This window comes from Heterodontus francisci, chromosome 3 (genome assembly GCF_036365525.1).
Source record: "Heterodontus francisci isolate sHetFra1 chromosome 3, sHetFra1.hap1, whole genome shotgun sequence".
In the NCBI taxonomy this organism is placed as follows: Eukaryota; Metazoa; Chordata; class Chondrichthyes; order Heterodontiformes; family Heterodontidae; genus Heterodontus; species Heterodontus francisci.
Genome location: NC_090373.1, coordinates 158,600,606 through 158,626,580, shown reverse-complemented (window position 1 = coordinate 158,626,580; position 25,975 = coordinate 158,600,606). Strand labels below are relative to the sequence as shown.

At 44.5% G+C, this 25,975-nt stretch overlaps 1 protein-coding gene across 3 annotated transcripts; it reads right to left on the bottom strand.

Moving 5' to 3' along the window:
* Positions 1-935: 935 nt before the first annotated feature.
* mtres1 (mitochondrial transcription rescue factor 1) lies at positions 936-24,207 on the bottom strand. Of its 3 annotated transcripts, none has more exons than XM_068027064.1 (5): positions 24,122-24,207; positions 15,570-15,647; positions 10,608-11,043; positions 7,165-7,237; positions 936-1,203 (listed from the first exon to the last, which is right to left on the bottom strand). In XM_068027064.1, the coding sequence occupies exons 3-5, from the start codon at positions 11,036-11,038 to the stop codon at positions 1,024-1,026; spliced, it is 684 nt and encodes a 227-aa protein (XP_067883165.1). In that variant the 5' UTR covers positions 11,039-11,043; positions 15,570-15,647; positions 24,122-24,207; the 3' UTR covers positions 936-1,023. The 3 variants fall into 3 exon arrangements, with proteins under 3 accessions (XP_067883165.1, XP_067883166.1, XP_067883167.1); XM_068027065.1 differs by having other exon boundaries at positions 10,608-11,039; XM_068027066.1 differs by lacking the exon at positions 15,570-15,647.
* Positions 24,208-25,975: the final 1,768 nt, after the last annotated feature.

The following is a 25,975-nucleotide window of genomic DNA, read 5'->3' as shown; positions in this document are numbered from 1 at the left end:
GGATGAGAGGACACAAATTAAAATAATCACAAAAAGAATTCAAGTGGATGTTATGAAATAAATTCTTCATACTGTGGATGGTTGGAATTTCTGCAACAAATAGAGTCTGTAAATTCTTTTAAAGGGAAAGATGTTTTGATAAAGAGCAATATTAAAAGGGATTAGGGTGAGATTGCATTAGGTGACTCATGGAAAAAAGCAATGGCACAGACCTGATGGGCCAAATAGCCTGTTTCTGCACTCTTAACTGTCTATGGTATTTCCTGCATTACAACAGTGACTATACTTCAAAAAGTACTTCATTAGCTGTAAAGCACTTTGAGAGGTCCGGTGGTCATGAAAGGTGCTATATAAATGCAAGTCTTTTTCTCTTCTTATGGTTCCGCCAGCCTCTCCTCCTGCATAAATTTCAACTAACTGAAGACTCTGCAGCTCGTGTTCTCACGCACCGTGCGGCACAATCATTGCCTCTGGTCCTCTCCAAACTCAACTGGCTGCCTGTGCCCCAGCAAATCAAATCCTGGTTCACATTACGAATCCTTCAATGGCCTTGCTCCATCTAACCTGAGTAACCTTCACCACCAATATGTCTGACCCTGCACCCTCCCCCACCCCAGCTCCTCAGTCTCCAGATTACTGCTTCTTCGCCGTTCCCTGCACTCCACCGTAACAGGCTGATTTTTTAATCACTATAAAGACATCCCTTGCTGTCTTTAAAAAGCCTTATTAAAACCTCTATCACTTCCCTCCAACCCCCCTCACTCCCTCAACTCCCTACCACCCTGAATTCCTCCTCTTGCTGCGTGGTGTTGACGACTCCCCTTGTAAAACACTCGATAATATTCTTCACGTGATAAACGTTACATAATTCAAATTGTTGTGATTGTCCGATGTTGTCATGGAGAAAAGCGGGAAAAAAAAAGCTTCCACACCGATTCTTGTTGCGTTACAGCCTTGTGTTTCATCACATCTCCCAGATACATGCTCTCAGCTGCAGTCAGTGTTCCTCCACATAGTGGAGCTTTACTTAAACACTTCCTCCCTGGGCAGCTTCAGATTTTTCCAGCGCCTCAAGGTCACTCTGTATTTATCTGCATTCGTCATTTCTTCAGCAACCTTTTTAACCAACACCCTCATGACAGTGACTGTCTCGGCTTCCTTATCCTCCCCAATAAGATGATCCAGGACATCACCCTCTTTCACCTAAAAATACAAAAAGAAAACAAATACTCTTTCAGACCTATTGTCAGTTGAACCATTTAGAAACTACAGGAACCTATACATACACCCAAAATACAAACAGAGGGATCCAGGTTCCATGTTGGTTCTCCTGATCTCTCGCAATATCAGTGGAAGATGGACAAAGTCCCATACGACAATATAAACACTTGTTGACACTATTTCCCCGGGGCTTCTGCTAAAGTTACTGTGGGAGATTTCTGTTTCTTTTACTTCCTTTTAGGTTTATTCCCAAATATGATACATATCATATTAAATGACATCCTGGGGTTTACCATTGACCAGAAACTGAAGTGGAGCAGCCAGTAGCTACTAGAGCAGGTCGGAGGTTGGGAATTCTGTGGTGAGTAACTCACCTCCTGTTGACCATCTACAAGGCACAAGTCAGGAGTGGATGGATGCAGCTCCAACAACACTCAGGAAGCCCGACACCATCCAGGACACAGTAGCCCGCTTGATCAGCACCCCACCCACCACCTTAAATCTTCACTCCCTCCATCACCGTTGCACAGTGGCAGCAGTGTGTACCATCTACAAGATGCACTGCAGCAATGCACCAAAGCTCCTCAGACAGCACCTTCCAAACCCGTGACCTCTACCACCTAGAAGATCAAGGGCAGCAGATTCATGGAAACACCACGACCTGCAAGTTCCCTTCCAAACCACAAACCATCCTGACTTGGAACTATATCGCCGTTCCTTCACTGTCGCTGGGCCAAAATCCTGGAACTCCCTTCCTAATAGCACTGTTGGTGTACCTACTCCCCAAGGACTGCAGTGGTTCAAGAAGGCAGCTCATCAGCACCTTCTCAAGGGCAATTAGGGATGGGCAATAAATGTTGGCCTAGCCAGCGACTCCCACATCCCATGTCTATCCTCCTCTACTGCTGTGTTATTTTGTACAATTTAAAAACATCTTTGCAGATGCAAAGTTGAAAAAAGTCTAACTTATAGGCATATTAAAAGAATAATACCCAAGAACTTGCATTTACATAGCGCACAGGACATCCCAAAGCACTTTACAGCCAATGAAGTACTTTTAAAGTGTAGTCACTGTTGTAGTGTAGGAAATATGGCAGCCAATTTGCACACAACTTCTTCTTAGGCAGCCTCTCGGGACTGAGGACGACCTGCTTTCACTCCAGTTCAGTGATGGCTAACGAGTCTGATGCGTGAACCGCAGACTCTACCACATGTAGGGCAAGTGGAGTTTGAAGAGTTGGATTGGCAAGTTACTTGGGCGGCTGTGTGTTCCTTCCACTGCCTGGACTTGGCTTCCGCGTGCTCCCATCGAAATCTCATAAGGTGCTCGGTACCTTCCCGGAAGCACCTACTCCACTTTGAGTGGTCGAGGGACAGGGACTCCCATGAGTTGGTGGGTATATTGGATTTCTTCAGGGATGCCTTGAGAATGTCCCAAAAGTGCTTCCTCTGACTGCACAACAAGCTCCCACAAACAGCAATGTGATAATGACCAGGCAACCTTTTTTTTTAGTAATGGTAGAATTTCAAATTCAACTTGAGGGCGAGCAACTCAGGTCCTCAACTAAAACAAGGGCAATTACGGAGGTATGAAGAAAGAGTTGTCTAAAGCGGGCTGGGAAAATAGACTAAGGGGAAGGTGAGTGGATGAGCAGTGGCAGACATTTAAGCAGATATTTCACAGCGCTCAGCAGAAATTTATCCTGGTCAAAAAGAAGGACTCGATGAGAAGGGTGAACCACCCGTGGTTAACAAAGGCGGTCAAGGAGAGTATCCAATCAAAAAGTAAGGCAGACAAGGCGGTGAAAACTAGAGGTAGGCCCGAGGATTGGGAATTTTTGGGAACCAGAAGCGGATGTCTAAAAAGCTAATATAGAGGGAGAAAATTGATTATGAAAGTAAATTGCAAGAAATATAAAAGCAAACAGCAAGAGCTTCTACGGGTATATAAAAAGAGTAGCTAAAGTGAGCGTGGGACCCTTGGAGGATGCGACTGCAGAATTGATAATGGGGAACATATAAATGGCAGATAATTTAAACCAATATTTTGCATCGGTCTTCACGGTGGAGGGCACTATAAACATCCCACAGATTTCAGATAAGCAAAGAGCGAATGGGAGGAAAGATCTTGTAACAGTCTCTATCACAAGGGACAAATTATTTGACAAACTAATGGGACTAAAGGCAGACAAGTCACCAGGATCTGACGGCCTACATCCAAGGGTTTTAAAGGAAGTGGCTGCAGAGATAGTGGAGGCATTGGTCAAAATATTCCAGAACTCACTGGATTCCAGGAGGATCCCAGTGGATTGGAAAACCACTAATGTGACGCCCCTGTTCAAGAAGGGAGGGAGACAAAAAGCAGGAAACTAAAGGCCAGTCAGCCTAACATCGGTCGTTGGGAAAATGCTAGAGTCCATTATTAAGGAAGAAATAGCAGGACATTTAGAAAAACTTAACGCAATCAAACAGTCAACTTGGTTTTGTGAAAGGGAAATCATGTTTGACAAATTTGCTATAGTTCTTTGAGGATATAACAAGCGGAGTTGATAAAGGGGAACCAGTAGATGTAGTGTATTTAGATTTACAGAAGGCATTCAATAAGATGCCACATAAAAGATTATTGCATAAGATAGGAGCTCACAGTATTGGGGGTAATGTATTAGCATGGATTGAGGATTAGTTAACTCACAGAAGACAGAGTGTCAGGATTAATGGGTCTTTTTCAGGTTGGAAAGATGTAACTAGTGGAGTGCCACAGGGATCAGTTCTAGGGCCTCAATTGTTTACTATCTATATTAATGACTTGGAGGAGGGGGCAGAGTGTAATATATCCAAATTTGCTGATGATACAAAAATAGGTGAGAGGGCATGTTGTGATGAGGACGTAAGGAATATGCAAGGGGATATAGATAGGCTGAATGAGTGGGCAAAAACTTGGCAGATGGAGTTTAATGTAGGAAAGTGTGAGGTCATGTACTTTGGTAGGAAGAATCAAAAGGCAGACTATTATTTAAATGGAGAGAGACTCCAAAAAAGTGCAGCACAGAGGGATCTGGGTGTTCTTGTGCATGAAACACAAAAAGGTAGCATGCAGATGCAGCAAATAATTAAGAAGGCAAGTGGAATTTTGGCCTTTATTGCCAGAGTTTAAAAATAGGGAAGTCTTGTTACAACTATACAGGGTGTTGGTGAAGCCCCACCTGGAGTACTGTGTACAGTTTTGCTCCCCGTATTTAAGAAAGGATATACTGGCATTGGAGGCAGTTCAAAAGAGATTCACTAGGCTGATTCCTGGAATGAAGGGGTTGACTTATTAAGAACGGCTAAGCAGGTTAGGCCTTTATTCATTAGAATTTAGAAGAATGAGAGGTGATCTTATTTAATCGTACAAGATTCTGAGGGGCTTGACTGGAGAGATGTTGAGAAGATGTTTCCACTAGTGGGGGAATCTCAAACTAGGGGACATAGTTACAGAATAAGGGAACACTCATTTTAAACCGAAATGCGAAGGAACTTCTTCTCTCAGAGGGTAGTGAATGTCTGGAATTCTCTACCCCAGAGAGTTCTGGAGGTTAGATCACTGAAAGTATTTAAAGAGGAGGTAGGGGAGTTGAGGGCTATGAGGAGCTGGCATGAAATAGGAGTTGAGGTCTGGGGCAGATCAGCCATGATCTCAGTGAATGACGGGGCAGGCTTGAGGGGCCGAATGGCCTACTCCTGCTCCTATTTCTTATGTTCTTCTGTTGATTGAGGGATAAATATTGGTAAGGACACCAAGGATAACCCCTGCTCTTCTTTGAAACAGTGCTAGCAAGATCTGAAAAAGGACTGCCACCCACAACGCTAACTTGTTTTCCCCTTTCAGATGCTGACTGACCAACTGCATATTTTTTGTTTTATACATCAGTTGACTGGCTTCAGGATAGTCTGTTGTAAAATCCCAGTTACACTTAAGAGTACACTGATCAAACTATGATACAACTATACCTGATCAAATACTTTGACACCATTGTTTATTATAAAGAAAGAACTTGCATTTTCTATAGTGCCTTTTATGATCTCGGGCTGTTCCAAAGCACTTTACAGCTAATAAAGTACTTTCTGAAGCCACTAAAGCAATGTGATAATAACCAGTTAATCTGTGTTTGTGCTGTTGATTAGCGATAACTATTGACTGCAACATCAGGGCTAATTCCCCTGCTCTTGTAAATACTGTCATAGGATCTTTTACATCCACCTGAGAGGGCAGAAAGGGCCTCAGTTTAATGTATCAGAGGAAAGATGGTAGCTCTGTCAGTGCAGCACTCCCTCAGTACTGCACTGGAGTGTCAGCCTTGATTTTGTGCTCAAGTCTCTGGGGTGGGGACTTGAACCTACAATCATCTGACTCAGAGGCGAGAGTGCTACCAACTGAGCCACGGCTGGCACCTAACACCATAAGCTTTACTCTCTTTGGAAGCTAACATCTTGGATAGAGACCTCCGGTTTAAAGGCCTGCTACCTGACCCGAACCCGACGGGACCCGACGACATGTGTCAGGTTCGAGTCGGGTCGCACTTCCAGGTCCGGCATTCAGGCTCGGGTCGGGTCGGGCCTGATCGGACACGCTCTATCACCGCTCAGGTAAGTGACTTTAATGTTAATTTACTTTTTGGACTTTAAAGCTGGTTTTGTTACAGTTATTTTAAGCTTGTGCAGGTAAGGAACAAAGTGAAAAACGGAAGGTAAGTTAACTGATGGTCATGTCGGGGCGGGTCGGGTGCTGGAGAAAATGAAAAGACTTGGACCGGGTTAGGCTCAGGGTTGGATGGGGTTCTGTCAGGCTTGGGTCGGGTCTCATTTGCAGACACGAGCAGGCCTTTACTCCGGTTGGTTCTGATAAAGCCACATTTTTATAGATGCTCAGCATTTTGCTGATTTAAGTTCAAATTTTCAACAATTTTGTTTCTTCGCCCCGGTTGTTTTAAATCTCTATCTGTGAAGAACCTAAGAAATAAAAATGCATGCCTAATCTTTCCAAATGAATGATAAAAATCACTATCTTTATTACCACAGCCTTCAGCAAACAAAGAAAAAAAACCTGCATGTCCCATCCTGAACGGGCAGGTGTTAGTTGTGCTGCTAGGAGGCAACATCAATGAAGAACTGGGCCTCTCGAATTCTCTTGCAGTATCTTGTGATTAGTCAGCTATAGGAATGGTGCTTTTGTAAAATACTCCCTTCCCGTTATACAATCGTGGCAGCAAAATGACAGCAGCTGTGAGTGCTCACTAAGAGCCACAGGATAAGCTTATCACAGGGCAGATGGTTTCAATCTCTGTGTAGGTTAATGATGATACTACCCACCCACCATGTCCATAATCAGGGATTAGGCAACTGCTTCAATGTCATGTTTTGGGCCCATGTGGAACTGTTCTATTAGTGAGTTACTGTTTAATAACATTTTCATTGAAACAAAAACAGCTCTGTGGGTTTGCAAGTCCTCTATTATCTGCCGTAAAATGGTGGAAGCTCCCCCTCCCCAGTGGATGTTCCAAATTCACAATTAATTGACAGTCCCACCTCCAGCTAGTCTCCCGACTCGAGTCCGCAGTAACTCAACGTAGGTAAAAGACTGGCTCTGAATCCTCAACCTGATCTAACCCCAAAACTGCAACCCAGCAATTACAAGAAGAAGCCAACTCCTGTTGCTCTGCTGCTTAAAATGATGAAGGGCGTGGTGTATCTCTTAATGTCAAACACAACAAAGATCAGCAATTAATTCAGGGTGGGGTGAGGGAAAGGATTGTGCATTTGATGTTTGTTTGAGCAGAAAGGCAGATGTTGCCAAGGATGATGATACTCCCCTCCCGCCAACTAAAGTTACTCAGTGGTGGACAGCTTTAAGACTGTTACAATGAGTGGATCTGAAATAAATTGAGGTGAAAATATAAAACATACCACTTTACTTTTCTTCAGTAATTTTTCTCCATTCAGTCTCAGTTTGTTACCATAGAAGGAATCTTCCACTTTGCTGCAAAGCAAACCACAAGCCCATGTTAAAGAGTGCGCTGGCTGGTTCTGGGTGGTATAACATTCAGCAGTTCTTGCAGGACCCGACTTCAAATCCAGATCTAGTTGGGCCTGGTCAGGAGTGGCATTAAAGCCGATTCAAAGCAGTTTAAAAAGGACACAAACTCAATTCAGCAAGTAAAAGTTAATTTCACAAAGTCTATCGGAAATGTTAGTGTGAGGAGGGCAGTGTTCTGAACTGCTGTAAGGTAGCAGTGACAGTACAACCTATATTGTCTGTTAAGCAGATACCTCAGCTACAAACTGAAACAAACACACCAGAACATCCCTCACTGCCTCGACCATTCCTTATGTGCCAAGTTATCCCATGTCAAGGGAAGCCACCTGGTGAAAATCAACAGTAGGGAGGGGGATAAAATGCCGAGTGGTGGCACTGGCAGCAACACTGAAGTGAGATTGGTTGGGAAATGGTGTGTGGATGATCTAAAGGTGATGAGCAGGAATAAAATAAAGGTGCAAGGGGAAAGTGCATGGCCAGGGTACCTAACACTGAGGGAAGTGCTAGAAATATACACAACCGTAGGCATTACACAGTAAGAACTGCTACATAGAAAGAATTCTTCCAGTATTACAACAGCAAGAGAATTATCAACGAAGAATGGAGATTTCTTAAAGATGTAACTGGGACAGACGATGAACTAAAACTCGAAAACATAATAAATGATTACTGTGTTGACATGGTCACCAGAGATAATAGTAGCATTTAAGGTTCCAAATCTAAAGTTTTGACATCACTTGCATGGAGGTACTAGACATAAAGGGCTGAATTTTACGAGTGCGCCGCAGTTTGCGGCAGCGCACTCTAAAAGCGGCGTGCATCCCGCGCAGATGTGCCGCCTCTGAGCCTCCGCGATATTACGTGCGGGGCATCATGAAAATAGAAAGGGCGGAGTGGCCACCCCCGATGACGTAAGGGGGCGGCAGCCGCGTCCCCGGCAACGGCGTCCGGCGCCACTCCACAGGCGCCATTTTTAAAGGGCTTTAAGCCCTTCAGTTGCATTTTAAAATTTAACGGTCCCGATCTCCGGGATATAACCATAAAATGTCATTTCAAATATAAATCGCTTCTCCCACCACCCCAATGGGTAAATTATACATCAATCGCGCTCTTCCCCCATAATAGACCTTTAATAGTATTCCCAACATTCCCCCCCAAAATTTGTTTCCTTTGACTCTCAACCCCTTCCCACTATCCCATTAGCCAGTAAAGATTGTTTACCCTGTTCCTCCACCCCTCCTGCCCTGAAAATTCTATTCCTCCCCGCTCCCCACCAGGTTCGCGCCCGGAACTCCGTATGGAGTTCTGAAGGCTCGCGGAGCATGAATGGCAGGCGGAAAATTGGCGTGGGACGGCCACCTCCTGCAGGTAAGATCATTTATATCTCTTTATTGTCAATTTGAATATTAAGATGAAGGGCCTGCCGCCAGGCGGGGGCGGGGCGACCGCACCAAGGTTCCCCCCCCCCCCACTGCTGGTAATATGCGGCGGGCCCTTCTCAATGTCGTGGGTCAAGGCGGGCCTCTCCCCGCTGCATTTCACTAGCACCCGCCCCACGAGGCATGGTGTTGAGGGGCTGGTAAAATTCAGCCCAAAGAATTCAAATGAATAAATCCCCAAGGACGGCTGCTATACACCTGGGAATGCTAAGTGAACCTAGGGACAAAATGCTTACAGTCATCATGAAAAAGTCAATGAGCACTGGATTGGAAACCAGTCAAGAAATTTGACAAAACAAACCCTCATAAATACAGATCCATTAGTTTACCAGTAACAGGCAAAGTAAGTTAAGGATTACCATATATGAAAATAACCTAAGTGGCAGCTAACTTTGTTTCAGAAATGGAAGATCCTGCTTGACCAACCTGAACGTTTCTGAGGAAGGGATATCCCAAGTGCACAGTGACAATTCCTATGATAAGGTATATCTAGACTTCCAGAGGCCTTGAATGAAGTTCCATGTGAAAGGCTGCTACACAAATTTAACCCAGTGGATATCCTGGGTTAAACAATATCCTAGTAATGTGCCAGTCAGACAACCTAGTGGTTGGGAGTTCACATCCCACTGTGGAGAAACAGAATTCAATAAATTTGTGGGATAGCATCAGAAAATGACCATGAAAGCTGCTGGTTTTGTTGGAAAAACACAACTGGTTTCACGAACAGTCTTCACTGAAAAGAACCTGGGCCTGGTGACATGTTACTCCAGAACCACCCTATATAGTTGACCCGAATGCGCTGAGTAACTAGGGATGGGCAATAAATACTGCCTTGCTAATATCACAAACATCTCAACAAAAAAATTTCAATCAAGATTCCAACACTGTTGTGAGGCAAATGGCACAGAAGCAGCTTCATCGAACTTAAGATTTTTAAACAGTTGTGTGGTTATGATTGATGGTACGTCATTTATCAGATTTTGTGTTTCTTGTTCTCTGTGTTACACAATGGCATTAGAAAAAGATAACCAGTCAAAATTACTCCAAAAGAACAGGAAATGAGACCTGAGGGTAACTAATGGAGGAGTAAACCCCCAGTCAAATGCTAAAAGGTTCTGTTGAAGAGTCTTGCAGCAGCACACATGGCCACGATCAGTCAGCCTGTTCAGAAGAGCTCAATTCCTTGTCATAGGCCCATGTAGGTAAACATCAGCAAGCTGAAGTAGGTTAGTACAGTGACAGTCATTCCCTTACCCTGGCCCCAAACCAACACTGGCCTTCCTGTTCAGAAAATTGGAATTTGAGTCGGAAAATATTTAAGACAACGCGAATAACCATGTGTTTCTGAAATGATGAACATTTGATTAACTTAGTGTAATCTATTTGGAATTCAATATATAAGCTGCAAGCAATCTAGTTATTCCGGTGTTATCCTGGATATTCTAACAGCACGTTACTCCCACTTACTCTCCACTTTGGATTGTTGTATTTACATATTTGATCCACGCTAGAACAAAGTGCCATTAGTAATAATACATCTCTGAATTCTCCCTAAATACCTCACCTCCACTGTTTGGTGGCCTGTAATGGACAGCGAGAATTGTACAATTTTACCTTCCGACTTAACTTTTATCATGTGTGGTGCCAGCTGTACCAATTATGATTCAATTGAGCCAGTTCTGCAAATTTGGAAAGAAGAATGCTAAAGAGATGACACTTGTAAAATGAATAAATAATCTCTGTGCTCTGCGACAGTTGAACAATTGATTGGCATGTCTGACTTGACTAGCAGTACCTGCTGCTAAATACAGCAATGGGGCAGACACTGTCATACCTTCACAGTGCTTTCGGCGGTTCAAAGACACGGCACTTACTTCCTTGCCATATCCAGACCGGCTTTCATGATGAGGTCAAATCTGAAAGACGGCACTACTTTGTCAAGGTCTTTGTAAGCCTTCGGCTGGGCATCATCCTCTTCCACTTCGGATTCATCCTCATAGTCACTCTTCTCAGCATCATCCTCTTCCTCATCTGACTCCTCTTGTGACATTCTCATTTTCCCCTTTTTTGAGCTTTTGCTGCTTTTGTGTCTTGCAAATACAAGCAGAGGTTTTTCTTGCAGTACCGGTAGCTCACAGAGTCTTTCGGACCTCTGCTCAACCGTGTTTAATTTCATATAGACATTCCTGCAGATAGCTCTCACACTCCATGCTCCACACAGCTCAGGTGATGAACACTTCCTCCAAAAGATACTGCAGGTGCTTAAACTCTTCAGGACACGAGCTGGAGAGATCAAGCTGTTCATGCTGCCTGAAAAAAAATGCACAGCACTAAAATGTAAAGATGCCCTGAGGGGGTTAATGTTAAATCAATCTATACGGATAAAGCGAAGAAACAGGTAGGGAAACTATGGCATAACGGATAGAATCATAGAATGGTTACAGCACAGAGGGAGGCCATTCAGCCCATTGTTTGCAAGAGCAACTCACCTAGTCCCATTCCCCTGCCTTTTCCCTGTAGCTCTGAAAGTTTTTTCCCTTTAGAGAATTATCCAGTTCTCTTTTGAAGGCCTCAATTGATAGCTCAGAGAAATGATGCAAGAACAAGGCGACAATAGTAATAGGCCAAAGGATCATCCTCCGCCATTTCTGCCACCTCCAGCATGATGCCACTACCAAACACATCTTCCCCTCCCTTCCCCTGTCAGCATTCCGAAGGGATCGTTCCCTCCATGACACCCTGGTCCACTCCCCCATTACCCCCACCATCTCGTCTCCTTCCCACTGCACCTTCCCCTGCAATCGCAGGAGGTGTAATACCTGCCCATTTACCTCCTCTCTCCTCACTATCCCAGGGCCCAAACACTCCTTTCAGGTGAAGCAACGATTTACTTGTACTTCTTTCAATGTAGTATACTGTATTCGCTGCTCACAATGTGGTCTCCTCTACATTGGCGAGACCAAACACAGACTGGGTGACCGCTTTGCGGAACACCTCCGCTCAGTCCGCAAGCAGGACCCCGAGTTTCCGGTTGCTTGCCTTTTCAACACTTCCCCCCTGCTCACATGCTCACATCTCTGTCCTGGGATTGCTGCAGTGTTCCAGTGAACATCAACGCAAGCTCGAGAAACAGCATCTCATTTACCGATTAGGCACACTACAGCCTGCCGGACTGAACATTGAGTTCAATAATTTCAGAGCATGACGGGCCCCCCATTTGACTTTCATTTTTAGTTATTTTTTCTTTTTTACATTTTTACAATTAAAAAAATTTTTTTTTTGTATGTTTATTTTATTGCATCTTAGTTTGTTCAGTTTGCTTACCCACTGTTTTATCATGTTTGTACTTGCGGCTGTTCAATTTTCAGTCCGTTAACACCCTATCTGTACTAATGCTTTGTCTTTCAACACACCATTAACATATTGTTTGCCTTTGCTCCATGACCTTCTGGTCAGTTATTCTGTGGCCTTGTCCAATCTACACCTTCTCCTTTGTTATCTCTTGCCCCACCCCCGCTTTACTTGCTTATAACCTTTGGCAATTCTAATATTTGCCAGTTCCAAAGAAGGGTCACTGACCCGAAACGTTAAGTCTGCTTCTCTCTCCACAGATGCTGCCAGACCTGCTGAGTATTTCCAGCATTTCTTGTTTTTATTTCAGATTTCCAGCATTCGCAGTATTTTGCCTTTAGTATAAGCAATAGTAATGGATGGTTTTATCTATCCCAACACAGATTGGAATAAAGCAACTGCATGTGATCAGAGTGGAACTGTTTCTTAGAACATATCTAGGACTACTTCCAAGAACAGTATGTTTCTAGACCTAGAAAACAAATGTTGCTTGATTTAATTCGGAGAAGTAAAATGGGATGAATAATTTATGAAGGTAGCAGAACAATTTGGGAAATAACGATTGTAAGATCGTTAGGCTCAATGTAAAAACAAAAAGGATCAGTCACAGGTAAGGGTGTTGTACTGGAAAAAGGCAAAGGTCAGTAAGATCAGTAAGAATCGTGTCCAAATTAATTGGGTAAGAAAGTTACCAAACAGGTTGATGGATCGGCAGTGGAGAATCTTGACATACGGGATGGATAGAATACAAATCGAATAAAGAATGCATTCCTAAAAGGCTATAGGTATCAAAGAATAAAGAGAAATTAAAATTAAGCGAAACTTAGGGCTGTCAATACTAAGGAAAACCTTGTGGAATATAGGAAAGTATTAGCCGTGGTATAGAATATAAGAGCAGGGAGGTTATGCTGGAACTGTATAACTCATTGATTAGGCCACAACTTGAGTACTGTGTGCAGTTCTGGTCACCTCATTATAGAAAGGATGTAATTGCACTAGAGAGGGTATACAGGAGATTTACCAGGATGTTGCCAGGACTAGAAAATTGCAACTATGAGGAAAGACTGGATAGGCTGGGGTTGTTCTCCTTGGAACAGAGAAGGCTGAGGAGAGATCTGATTGAAATAGGGGCGGCACGGTGGCGCAGTGGTTAGCACCGCAGCCTCACAGCTCCAGCGACCCGGGTTCAAATCTGGGTACTGCCTGTGCGGAGTTTGCAAGTTCTCCCTGTGACCACGTGGGTTTCCGCCGGGTGCTCCGGTTTCCTCCCACAGCCAAAGACTTGCAGGTAAATTGGCCATTGTAAATTGCCCCTAGTATAGGTAGGTGGTAGGTGAATTGAGGGAAGGTGGGGATGGGGTAGGAATATGGGATTAATGTAGGATTAGTATAAATGGGTGGTTGATTATTGGCACAGACTTGGTGGGCCGAAGGGCCTGTTTCAGTGCTGTATCTCTAAAAAAATAAATAAATAAATAAAAATAAATAAATGTACAAAATTGTGAGAATAGAGTGGATATGAAGGGCCTATTTACATTAGCAGAGAGGTCAGTGACTGGGGAGCATAGATTGGTAGATGATTAGAGGGGAGATGAGGAAAAAAATTTTAACCCACAGGGTGGTGGGGGTCTGGAACTCACTGCCTGTAAGGATAGTAGAGGCAGAAACCCTCAACTCATTTAAAAGGAGTGTGGAGTCTGGATATGCACCTCAAGTACCGTAACCTGCAGGGCAACAGACCAAATGCTGGAAGTGAGATTAGACGCAGTGGCTCGTTTTTGGGCCGGCACAGACACAGTAGTGAAAAAGGGCTAAAAGACAATGGCTGGAATTTTACCCTTGACAGATGGGAGCCATCCACCGACTGAAAATTTGGTGGTGAACCCGCCTCCGCCTAGCCTGGGGATCCAATCCACATTTTGCGGTCCCCAAGCCTTTAACTGGCCTGAGGCGGGACTTCCACCTCATTGAGGCAGGAGGTCTCGCCTAATGGAGCTGCCGGCCAATCAAAGGGCCAGCAGCTCTGTCCCAGCAGCACTACCGGGTGGCCACTGCTGAGACTGCAACCCAGCCATCGCAAAGAAGATGTCGGGGAGCCCTGGAACTAAGCTAAGTTTTTGGTGCCCCTTTAGTTGTGATCGGTCGGGACCCGACGAGGAAAGGGTGGTCGATTGGGGGGGGACGGGGATGTGTTGGCTGCTTGGAATGGTTGGGTCAGCGGGGGCGGCCCTCCATCAGGCACAGGATGCCTGACCAGGAGGACCCCCCCACCCCAGGCCGTCAGAAGGCCGTCTGCTTTTGTCAGGCGGCTTCTCTCAGGCCTGGGCCGCCTGACTGGACACAGATAAAACGCCCGTGGTAGCGGGCGGAGGCACTTAAGTGGTTGTTAAGTGGCTACTTAAAGGCCTTAATTGGCCTGGGGCAGGCGGGCTGTTTCTCGCCTCCACCGCCCTCAGGACATATAGTGTTCCAAATTATTTTTGATGAATGTAATATAGGCAAATCCAGCAGCCAGTTTGTGTACAGCAAGATCCCACAAACAGCAATGGGATAAATACTCAAGCTCTATCGTTGGCCTTGAACCTATCTATGACCTTTGTCTCAGAGGGAAGAGTGCTACCACTGAGCCGAGCCAAATCTAGAATTAGGTCTGAAAAATAAGCAGAGCTCTAGATGTGTAAGTCACTAATGGGCCCTAATGGTTTACATTTTAAGCGATTGAAAGAAATCTGAGATGAGACAACAGAGCCTCAGAACAATTATTGTCAATCCTCCTCAAAGGTGCAGATTCTGCCTTGGGCCTGGAGGGTAGCCAATGTAACATTTCAAAAAGGGACAGAGGATAAACTGGTAATGTAGACTAGCAAGTCCATTGTCAGGTGGGGAAAAACTCTTAGAATCCTTAAATTGAGATATAATTAGTGAGCATTTACAAATTCTTTGATTAATCAAGGCCAGCCAGCACTTGTTAAAGGTAAGTCACGCTTGGCAAATTCTGTCGTTTTTCTGAAGTGACTGATTGGATAGATAAAGGATACATCATAGATGTATTACATGTGGATTTTCAGAAGGTTCAGAATTCCAACAAATTAAAAAAGATTCAAAATAAGACTGCCTCAACAAATGATTGCCGAAAAGATTTCCATAATTAAAGTTCAAATAAACTATAAAACTATTTTTTCTTAAAAAGTTGTTGACTAAAAATTATTTTGCTCACATCAGAATCGTTGCTGCTGGTTTAACTGGGCAGCAGTGGGCAGCCATCTGTGTCAGTGCCCAACTATCAAGGGTGAATGAAGGGGCATTTGTGGCCTATGGAGGTACTGTACAGAATGCTTTACACCTACATTCCGCATATGGACCTGATATATTGATAGGCAGCAGAAAGACTTTATGTGGCTTTGTTGATACGGTATGATCAAACAACAGTGGGGTTCAATAAAGAAATTGTTAAAGAGTTACTGTGCCAGTTGGATTAGACTCACTCTCACTTCTGTTGTTCCAGCTGCTCTGGACATGCGAATAATAGGAGGCAGGTCTGGCTGATTATCCAATCAACTCAACTGCAAAATATAAAATTTCATATTGCTTTAAAAAAAAACTCACGCTTCCAATTTATCCTCCACATCTTAAGATGAGCACCAGCTTGCCTTCCAACAAGCATCCGAGTGATGGGATGTTACCTTAGCAACAACACACTGAATGGATCTAAGAGAAGTGCTGGGGTTTCAGGCATTGTGAGCGAGCCAAGGCTGATGCATTACGGCACCGACTCCCTCCTTTTTGAAGTGCCATGCTGGCAAGTGAACTGCCTCCCGCGGGAGTCTCACTTGCTGCATCTCCCCCGATTCACAGATGAAGCCTCTCTGCCCTGCAGTGACTTAGCAGTGCCATACTGCCACACATAGGAGAGAAACAGACATACATACAGGAGAGGAAACGCGAGCCAGCTAAAACCATGGGTACATTAAAAAGGCACCTCACCATAAAGTAGCACAGACAGAGCATCTAACTTGCCAGAAAATAATATTAGAAAACAGGCAACTCTGAACCTTTGCACAAATTTCCAATCTCGACCCTTCCACCCTAGTTAATTGAGGAATGATATTATGTGTACGTTCTAAGTAATAACACTAGAGGTATAATATACCCACTGAAACCGATAGATATTAGGTGTGACTGCAAGACAGGAAACCCACAAAGGGGTTTAAACAATGTCATGAAGTGTCAGCACCAATGTGGAGCTGCTTAATATGTTATCTGAACCCGGAGTGTAGATTACAGGCATAAAAATTGCTTCCAGGTGTCGGTTTATAAAATAAAATTTACTGCGGAGTTCATGGTGGTTCCTGCTTTGAATTTTTTTGTTACTTGCTAGGATTCTGATGATTTATAATGGTTACCCTACTGGTTTACTGATTATGTCATAATTGAACGATAATTCACGCCCTCTTACTGGGAATTAACATGCTCAGCAGATAAGCAAACTGTCGAGTTTCTTGTTACAATTTACACTGCAGCATCATTATCATATTATTGCTAAGTCATAAAGCAAAGCTTTCAGAACAATAAGTACCTGTATTTGCAGCATACGAGGAAAAAACACAAATAGTAAACCAGGAACTGGAAGACAGCTAATTGTCAGGAGCCCAGCACTGAATCTGGGGAGTCAAAGTGAGGAAAAGTTGGAATAAAAAGAGAAGGTGCTGGAAATACTCAGCAGGTCTGGCAGCATCTGTGCAGAGAGAATAATAGGTGGAATTTAATGGGGCCTTTGTAAATGGGATGGGAGGCGGGCGAAAAATCGGGAGAGTCATAGAGTCATTTACGGCACAGAAAGAGGCCATTCAGACCATCAAGTTCCTGCCAGCTCTCCACGGAGCTGTGCAGTCAGTCCCACTCCCCGGCTCTATCCCCATAACCCTGCAAGTCTATTTCTATCAGGTGGCCACCCAACTTCCTCTTGAAGTCATTGATTGTCTCTGCTTCCACTAGGGAGGGTGGTAAAGTTGTGCCCGTCATCTTCCTGCCGCTATGGCATTTTGCCAGAGGCAGGGACGGTGTCAAACGGCCCTCCTGCCCAGTGGCCAATTGAGGCCTTTAAGTGGCCACTTAAGGGCCTCTTCTCACTGCCGCTGGCATTTCCCGGCAGCGAGTGGGACCCCTGTCACTGGGGAGACCACCAGGTTAACCCTGGCGGCCTCCCTGTAGGTTGGGGGAGGGTCCTCTAAATAGGACCCCCCGCCCCCCACTCACTGCCCTCACCAACCACCCTCTCCCCCCCTCACTGGGACCTGCCTGACTGGCCCCAATGACCCCAACACCACTTACCCTGGTTTGAAGGCAGCACCCAAGCTTCTCCGGGCTGGGTGCAGTCTCAGCAGTGGCCACCGGCAGCGCTGCTGAAAATGAAGGTCAACCCCGTCCGCAGGCAAATAAGGGACAATCCTATGGTCCCGGAACTAGGTCGCACACCAGGTGAACCCGGTGTACAGGTACAGGCATACACTGCCCTCCAATACTATTCACCACCATTCTGGTGTTCACTGCACTCTCTGGGGGGAAAGGTCAGGCCTTTTCCCAGTAAAAGGGATCTAGTGCCCATGTTTGACCTGATGCCATGAGACATCATGAGGTCTGGAGTCGATGTCGAAGACTCCCAGGGCAACTCCCTCCCTAGTGTATACCACTGTGCCATCACCTCTGCTGGGTCTGTCCTGCCGGTGAGACAGGACATAACCGGGGATGGTGATGGCAGTGTCTGGGACATTGTCTGTCAGGTATGATTCCATGAGTCTGACCATGTCAGGCTGTTGTTTGACTAGTCTGTGGGACAGCTCTCCCAACTTTGGCACAAGTGCCTAGAGGTTAGTAAGGAGGACTTTGCAGGGTCGACAGGGCTGGGTTTGCCATTGTCGTCTCCAATGCCTAGGTCGATGTTGGGTGGTCCGTCCGCTTTCATTCCTGATCAACTGAGTGGCTTCCTAGACCATTTCAGAGGGCATGTAAGAGTTAACTACATTGCTGTGGGTCTGGAGTCACATGTAGGCCAGACCAGGTAAGGACAGCAGATTTTCTTCCGTAAAGGACATTAGTGAACCAGTTCAGTTTTTACGACAATCAACAACAGTTTTATGGCCATCATTAGACGAGCTTTTAATTCCAGATTTATTAATTGAATTCAAATTCCACCTCCTGCCATGGTGATATTTAAACCCATGTCCCCAGAGAAATATCCTGGGTCTCTGAATTACTTGTCCGGTGACAATACCACTATGCAACCGCCTCCCCTTATTCAGCCCAGAGTTAATGATTCAGTTCTATAACCTTTCGTCGGAGCTGGGAAATTATAGATATGTAATAAATTTTAAGCAGGTAAAAGGGGGCAGAGTGGGAAACAGAACAAAAGGGAAGGTCAATGATAGGGTGGAAGACAGGAGAGATTAAATGACAAAAAGGTTGGTGGTGCAAGGCCAAAGGGAATGGTAATGGAACTAGTAAAACAAAATGTGTCTAGAGGAGGTGTGAATGGCAGAATGATGAACAGCAAAAAAAAAACAAGACAGTAAAACAAAAAACTCTCCATCTCTTTAACAATTTCCATTTTCCTGGCCATAACCGTCCCTGCTCCACCATGGACGACCAATCTCTCTACACCTCCATCCCTCCACCAGGACGGTCTGAGGGCTCTCCACTTTTTCCTGGAACAGTCCTCAACCAGCTCCTCCACCTGGCTGAACATGCTCTGTCATTGAACAACTTCTCCTTTAACTTATCTCACTTCCTCCAAATTAAAGCTGTTGCTATGGGTGCCCATATGGGTCCTACCTATGCCTGCCTTTTTGTAGGATGTGTGGAACATTCCTCTTTTCCCAGCACATTGATGACTGTATTGCCGCCACTTCCTGCTCTCGCCCAGAACTGGAAAGTGTCATCAACTTTGCTTCAATTTCCACCCTTCTTCACCTTTCAAAGGTCCATCTCCAACACTTCCCTTCTTCAACTTCTATGTCTCCATTTCTGGGAATAGACTATCAACAAATGTTCATTATAAACCCATTGACTCCCACAGCAACCTCGGCTACATTTCCTCACATCCTGCCTCCTGTAAGGACTCCATTCCAGTCTCCCAATATCTCCGTCTCTGTCGCATTTGTTCTGATGATGCAACCTTCCACAACAGCATTTCTGATTTGTCTTCCTTTTTCCTCAGCCGAGGATTCTCCCCCACCGTGGTTGACAGGACCCCTCGACCGTGCCCATCCCATCCCCCGCACTTCTGCTTTCACCTCTTCCCTCCCAGAGCCACGATTGGGTTCCCCTTGTCCACACCTTCCACCCCACCTGTCTCCGTATTCAACAGAGCTTCCTCTGCCATTCCATCATCTCCAGCAGGAGACACCACCAAACACATCTTCCCCTCCCCTCCAGTCAGCATTCCTTCTGGAAAACAATCATCCCAACACCCCCATCCCCTTCCCATGGCACCTTTCCATGCAATCGCAGGAGATGCAACACCTTCCCTTTTACCTGCTCCCTCCTCATTGTCCGAGCTCTCTAACACTCCTTCCAGGTAAAACAGCGATTTACGTGTACTTCTATCAATTCAGTATACTGTATTCGCTGGTCATGATGTGGTCTCCTCTACATTGGGGAGACCGAACACAGACTGGGTGACCATTTTCCGAACATCTCCATTCAGTCCGCAAGCATGGCCCTAAGCTTCCAGTTGCCTGTCACTTTAATTTTCCATCCTGCTCTCACTCTGACCTCTTTGTCCTCAGCTTCCTGCAGTGTTCCAATAAAGCTCAACGCAAGCTCGAGGAACAGCACCTCATCTTTCGAGTAGGCCTTTATCGCCTTCTGGACTCAACATTGAGTTCAACAATTTCAGATCATAATCTCTGCTCCCGTTTTGTTTCCTGTTTCTTTGTAGGTTTTGGTTTTACTGTTTTGTTTTTCTCTTTCTTTGTTTTTGGACTGCAGCTGGTCATCCTTCTGCCATTCACACCTCCTCTAGACACATTTACTTATCCCATTACCACTCCTTTTGGCCATGCACCATGAATGCTTTTGTCATTTAATCTCTCATGTCTTCCACTATCACAGACCTTCTGTTCTACTCTTTTTCCCACCCTCCCTCCTTTCACCTTCTTAAAACCTTTTACATTTCTAACTTTTCCCAGTTCTGATGCATGGTCATTGGCCTGAAACATTAACTCTGTTTCTCTTTACACAGATGCTACAGTCTTGCTAAGTAGTTCCAGCTTTTGTTTTTACTTCAGATTTCCAGCATGTACAATATTTTGCTTTTGTATTAGTGAGGAAATGTTGGACTTAAAATGACATTTGGCTGTAGTAGAGCTACCATCTACTGTCAAACTCAAGGCAGGACAGAGTGCAGGACACCACAACAGGATGGGATTATGAGCTCAGTGCAATGTTCATGTTACACATTAATAATAGTTAGTGAAAGGCCTTAATGGCTATTCCTGCCTTGTCTAAGACAGAGAATTACATGGGGGTAAAGGAAGTCTTTTAGTGTTCAGTTTACAATTCAGGAATATCTGGAGAACTTGCACCAAAAACAATTGTCCAGTCCAAAAACTAGACAGGTGGACCAACAGATTTATAAACATAACTTTACTGTGCCTTTAATGTAGAAAAACATAGAGTCACAGAGTTATACAGCACAGAAACAGGCCCTTCGGCCCATCGTGTCTGTGCTAGCCAGGCACCTATCTTTTCTAATCCCATTTTCCAGCACTTGGCCCGTAGCCTCGTATGCTACGGTGTTTCAAGTGCTCATCTAAATACTTCTTAAATGTTGTGAGTGTTCCTGCCTCTACCACCTCTTCAGGCAGTGTGTTCCAGATTTCAACCACCCTCTGGATGAAATTTTTTTTCCTCAACCCCCCCTCTAAACTTCCTGCCCATTACCTTAAATCTATGCCCCCTGGTTATTGACACCGCCGCTAAGGGAAAAAGTTTTTTCCTATCTATCCTATCAATGCCCCTCATAATTTTATAAACCTCAATCAGGTCCCCCCCCCTCAGCCTTCTCTGCTCTAAGGAAAACAACCCCAGCCTATCCAGTCTCTCTTCTTAGCTGAAGTGCTCCAGCCCAGGCAACATCCTGGTGAATCTCCACTGCACCCTCTCCAGTGCAATCATATCCTTCCTATAGTGTGGTGCCCAGAACTGTACACAGTACTCCAGCTGTGGCCTAACTAGCATTTTATACAGCTCCATCATAACCTCCCTGCTCTTATAGTCTATGCCTCGGCTCATAAAGGCAAGTATCTCATATGCCTTCCTAAACACTTTGTGCTGCTGCCTTCAGTGATCTATGGACAAGTACACCAAGGTCCCTCTGTACTTTCAAGGGTCCTACCATCCATTGTATATTCCTTTGCCTTGTCAGTCCTCCCAAAATGCATCACCTCACACTTCTCAGGATTAAATTCCATTTGCCACTGCTCCGCCCATCTTACCAGCCCATCTATATCGTCCTGTAATCTAAGGCTTTCTTCCTCACTATTTACGACACCACCAATTTTTGTGTCATCTGCAAACTTATTGATCATACCTCCTATATTCACGTCTAAATCATTAATGTACACTACAAACAGCAAGGGTCCCAGCACCGATCCCTGCGGTACACCGCTGGTCACAGGCTTCCACTTGCAAAAACAAACCTCGACCATCACCCTCTGCCTCCTGCCACTAAGCCAATTTTGAATCCAATTTGCCAAATTGCCCTGGATTCCACGGGCTCTTATCGTCTTAACCAATCTCCCATGCGGGACCTTATCAAAAACCTTACTGAAGTCCATGTAGACTACATCAACTGCTTTACCCTCATCTACATATCTAGTCACCCCCTCAAAAAATTCAATCAAATTTGTTAGACACGATCTCCCCCTGACAAAGCCATGCTGACTATCCTGGATTAATCCCTGCCTGTCCAAGTGGAGATTAATCCTGTCCCTCAGAATTTTTTCCAATAGTTTCCTAACCACTGATGTTAGACTCACCGGCCTGTAATTATCTGGTTTATCCCTGCTACCCTTCTTGAATAATGGTACCACATTCGCTGCCCTCCAGTCCTCTGGTACCTCTCCTGTGGCCAGAGAGGATTTGAAAATTTGTGTCAGAGCCCCTGCTATCTCCTCCCTTGCCTCACATAACAGCCTGGGATACACCTCATCTGGGCCTGGGGATTTATCCACTTTTAAGCCTGCTAAAACAGCCAATACTTCCTCCCTTTCAATGCTAATTTGTTCAAGTACATCACAATCCCCCTCCCTGATCTCTACACCTACATCATCCTTCTCTATATCTCCAAGTGCTTCACAAATGTGTAATAAAAAAAAACACAAAATGAACATTGGGCGAAAGGGGAGAATATTAGGAAGGTGTTCAAAAGCTTGGTTAAAAAAGTAGATTTAAGTATGGTTTTAAAGGAAGAGAAGTTGAGGTAGAAAGGTTAAGTGAGAGAATTCCAGTGTGTGGAGTCTATGCAGCTATGATCACTATTGGTAGGATGAGGGGGGGAATGCATAAAAAAACTGGAGTGAGAGAAACAGATATTGAGGACTGAGGGATTGAAGAAGTGGTTTCATCCTCCTTTCAGATGAGATATTAAATTGAGACATCGTCTGCCCTTTCAGGTGGACATAAAAGATTCCATGGCACTATTTTGAAGAGGAGGGGAGTGATCAACAGTGACCTGGCCAATATTTATCCCTCAATCAAAAAAACATGATCTGGCCATTACCACATTGTTATTTGAGAGAGTTTGCTGTGTGTAAATTGGCTGCCACGTTTTATACAATACAGCAGTGACTACACTTCAAAAAGTACTTCATTGACTGTAAAGTGCTTTGGGACATGCTGTGACTGTGAAAGGTGTTATTTAAATGTAAGTCTTTTTTCATTTAATTAAGTTATAGAGATGTTGTGAGGAGGTGAGGCTGTGAAGGAATTTAAACAAAAGGTTGAGGATCTTTAAATAGCAGTTATTGGAAGACCAGGAACCAATGCAGGTCTGTGAGCACAGGTGAGCAGGGACAGGATATGGACAGCAAAGATTTGGATGAATGAAGTTCCTGAAGAGTAGAGGATGGGAGGCTAACCAGGAGAGTATTGTAATAGTCGAGTCTAGAGGGGACAAACCCATAGATTAGGTTTTCAACAACAGATGGGCTGATGTGGGCAATGATACAGGAGGTGGAAATTGGTCTTTGCAATGGATAAGGTATGGGATCAGGTGGTCAACTGAAGCTCAAATAGGGCATGAAGCTCAGACTGTGACAGTGGTCGATGAGAGGGCTGATGTAGATGCAAGGGCACTGAGTGTGTGGTGTGGAATGACCTGGGAATAACAACTGTGTTGGTTCTGTTGAAAGGTTACTGGCATGCAACATTAGCGCTATCTTCCTCTCTCTCCACAGATGATGCTGAATGTTTATAGCATTTTCTGCTTTTATTGCCAAATCTGGCATTCCCTAGCCAAAGGTAACACCAGAACTGTTGTAGTTCAAGACCCAACACCACTACTATGTCAGGGTCACGAAGGAAAATATGCCTCTGCCAGCATCATCCATATCTTGAAGGTAAGTGAACTTTTCAGTGAAATCGAACTACATTACACTCTGAACTAGACTGCAAAATGTGACATCCAGACAGGGGGCAATTTAACCATAGACCAAAAAAATCCAAATAAACTCTGCAAACATCGAGCCAAACACAAAAGAATAAAAAAGGGAACCTCTAACAGATCATTAGGTCTCCATTCTTGTGCAAAGATAACTGAAAATCCGGTTGCGAACTCACTATGTCGGAGGGAGTCTCTGAATAACTTTTAACCTGCAGGTTATTCTGCACAAATCCAATGATAAGTAGGGAGACAGAATACAAAGTAAAAGGGCCCCTGGAGTTTGCAGCAAGTCTCTGGTACCCAGTAGGGCTGCACTTGCTTAAAGTTCAGGGTCAAACGTCACACAATAGCAGGCGCTGTATCCAGAAACCTTACTTGTTACAAGATGTGAGATACGCTTCTTTCTCTTTGATTTCCCCTTGATCTCTTCACTTTAGCTTTCTCAACCCAACGAGTACACCGCATCATAAAGCGGACAAGATGAGCTTCCTGGTGCAGGCTCCTGAATCACTAGCTCCTCTACAGGGAGAAATGTGCCATCGCTGACAGATACATTGCCTGTTGGAGATTAGCTCTGCAATTGCACTGCATTTTCGCTCTGAATCGTGCTGGCTCACCATTGTATGTCAAAAATGCAAAAACTGCAATATGGAGCTCTCAGCTTCAGGGAGAAACTGTACAGATTAATCCTGGATATTAAATGGTAAATCAGTTGGCAATTTTAGAAGTCGATATATTCTACATTATGTATGGGGTTTATTTTCACGGCGCAAGTTGTGATTGTTGACACTTGGTGCATTCGTCAGCATTTTGGAATACACTTTTGCACATATTGTCACAATTGTACAATGTTTCTGATGTGTACATTACTTAGTATGAGACAATATGGGTTTCATCTCAAAATGAGTCACTGATAATATACGACAGTATAATATAGCTCTTTGTTACAGTAACTCCCAAACCTGCATCCTCCATCACTTACAAGGACAAGATGGAAATGCATAGAAATACCACCACTTTCCAGACCCCCTCAGATTCATATACTTTTCTGACCTGGATAGCGTTCAGGCTTGGGCTGATAAGTGGCAAGTAACATTCACGACACACAATGACCATCTCCAACAAGAGAGAATCTAACCATCTCTCCTTCACATTCAGTGACATTACAATCGCTGAATCCCGCATTATCAACATCGTAGGGGTTACCATTAACAAGAAACTTAACTAGTCCAGCGACATAAATGCTGTGGCTACAAGAGCAGGTCCGAGTCTGGGAATTCTGTGGCGAACAACTCACCTCCTGACTTCCCAAAGCCTGTCCACTATCTACAAGGCACAAGTCAGGAGTGTGATGGAATACTCTCCACTTGCCTGGATGAGTACAGCTCCAACAACACTCAAGAAGCTCGACACCATCCAGGACAAAGCAGCCCGCTTGATCGGTACCCCATTCACTACCTTAAACATTCACTCCCTCCACCACCAACACACAGTGGCGTCAGTGTGTACCATCTACAAGATGCACTGCAGCAACTCGCCAAGCCTCTTTGAACAGTATCTTCCAAACCTGTGACCTTTGCAACATAGAAAACAAGAGCAGCAGATGCATGGGAACACCACCAACAGTACGTTACCTTCCAAGTCACACCATCCTGACTTGGAACTATACTGTCATTCATTCACTGTCACTGGGTCAAAAACCTGGAACTCCCCACCTAGCAGCTCTCTGGGTGCATCTACACCACATAGTTCACAAGGGCAATTTGGAATGGGCAACAAATGCTGGCCTTGACAGTGAAGCTCACATCCCATGAAAGAAAAAAAATTGCAACATGGAAACAGGCTGTTTGGCCCAACCATTCTGTGTTAGTGTTTATCCTGCAAGGAACAGTAGTCTTAATTTCATGTTCTCCTCTTTGCCAGTGCCACCACCCTCCACCTCCATTCCCGTGTCCTTTATAGGAACAAACTTGCATTTATGTAGCACCATTCATGACCTCAGAACATCCCATAGCACTTTACAGTCAATGAAGTTCTTTTGAAGTGTAGTGTTACGACCAAGGCGGGAGGAGTGCACCATTTTTCTAGTTCCACTTCTACACGGGTCACAACATATATTTAAATTTATTCACAGTTAGCAATATGGTCAATCATGGACTCTATTTTTATCCCAGAATAAAATACACCAACCAGGTTTCTTTAATAAGCAACAAAATTATCAGTTTATTA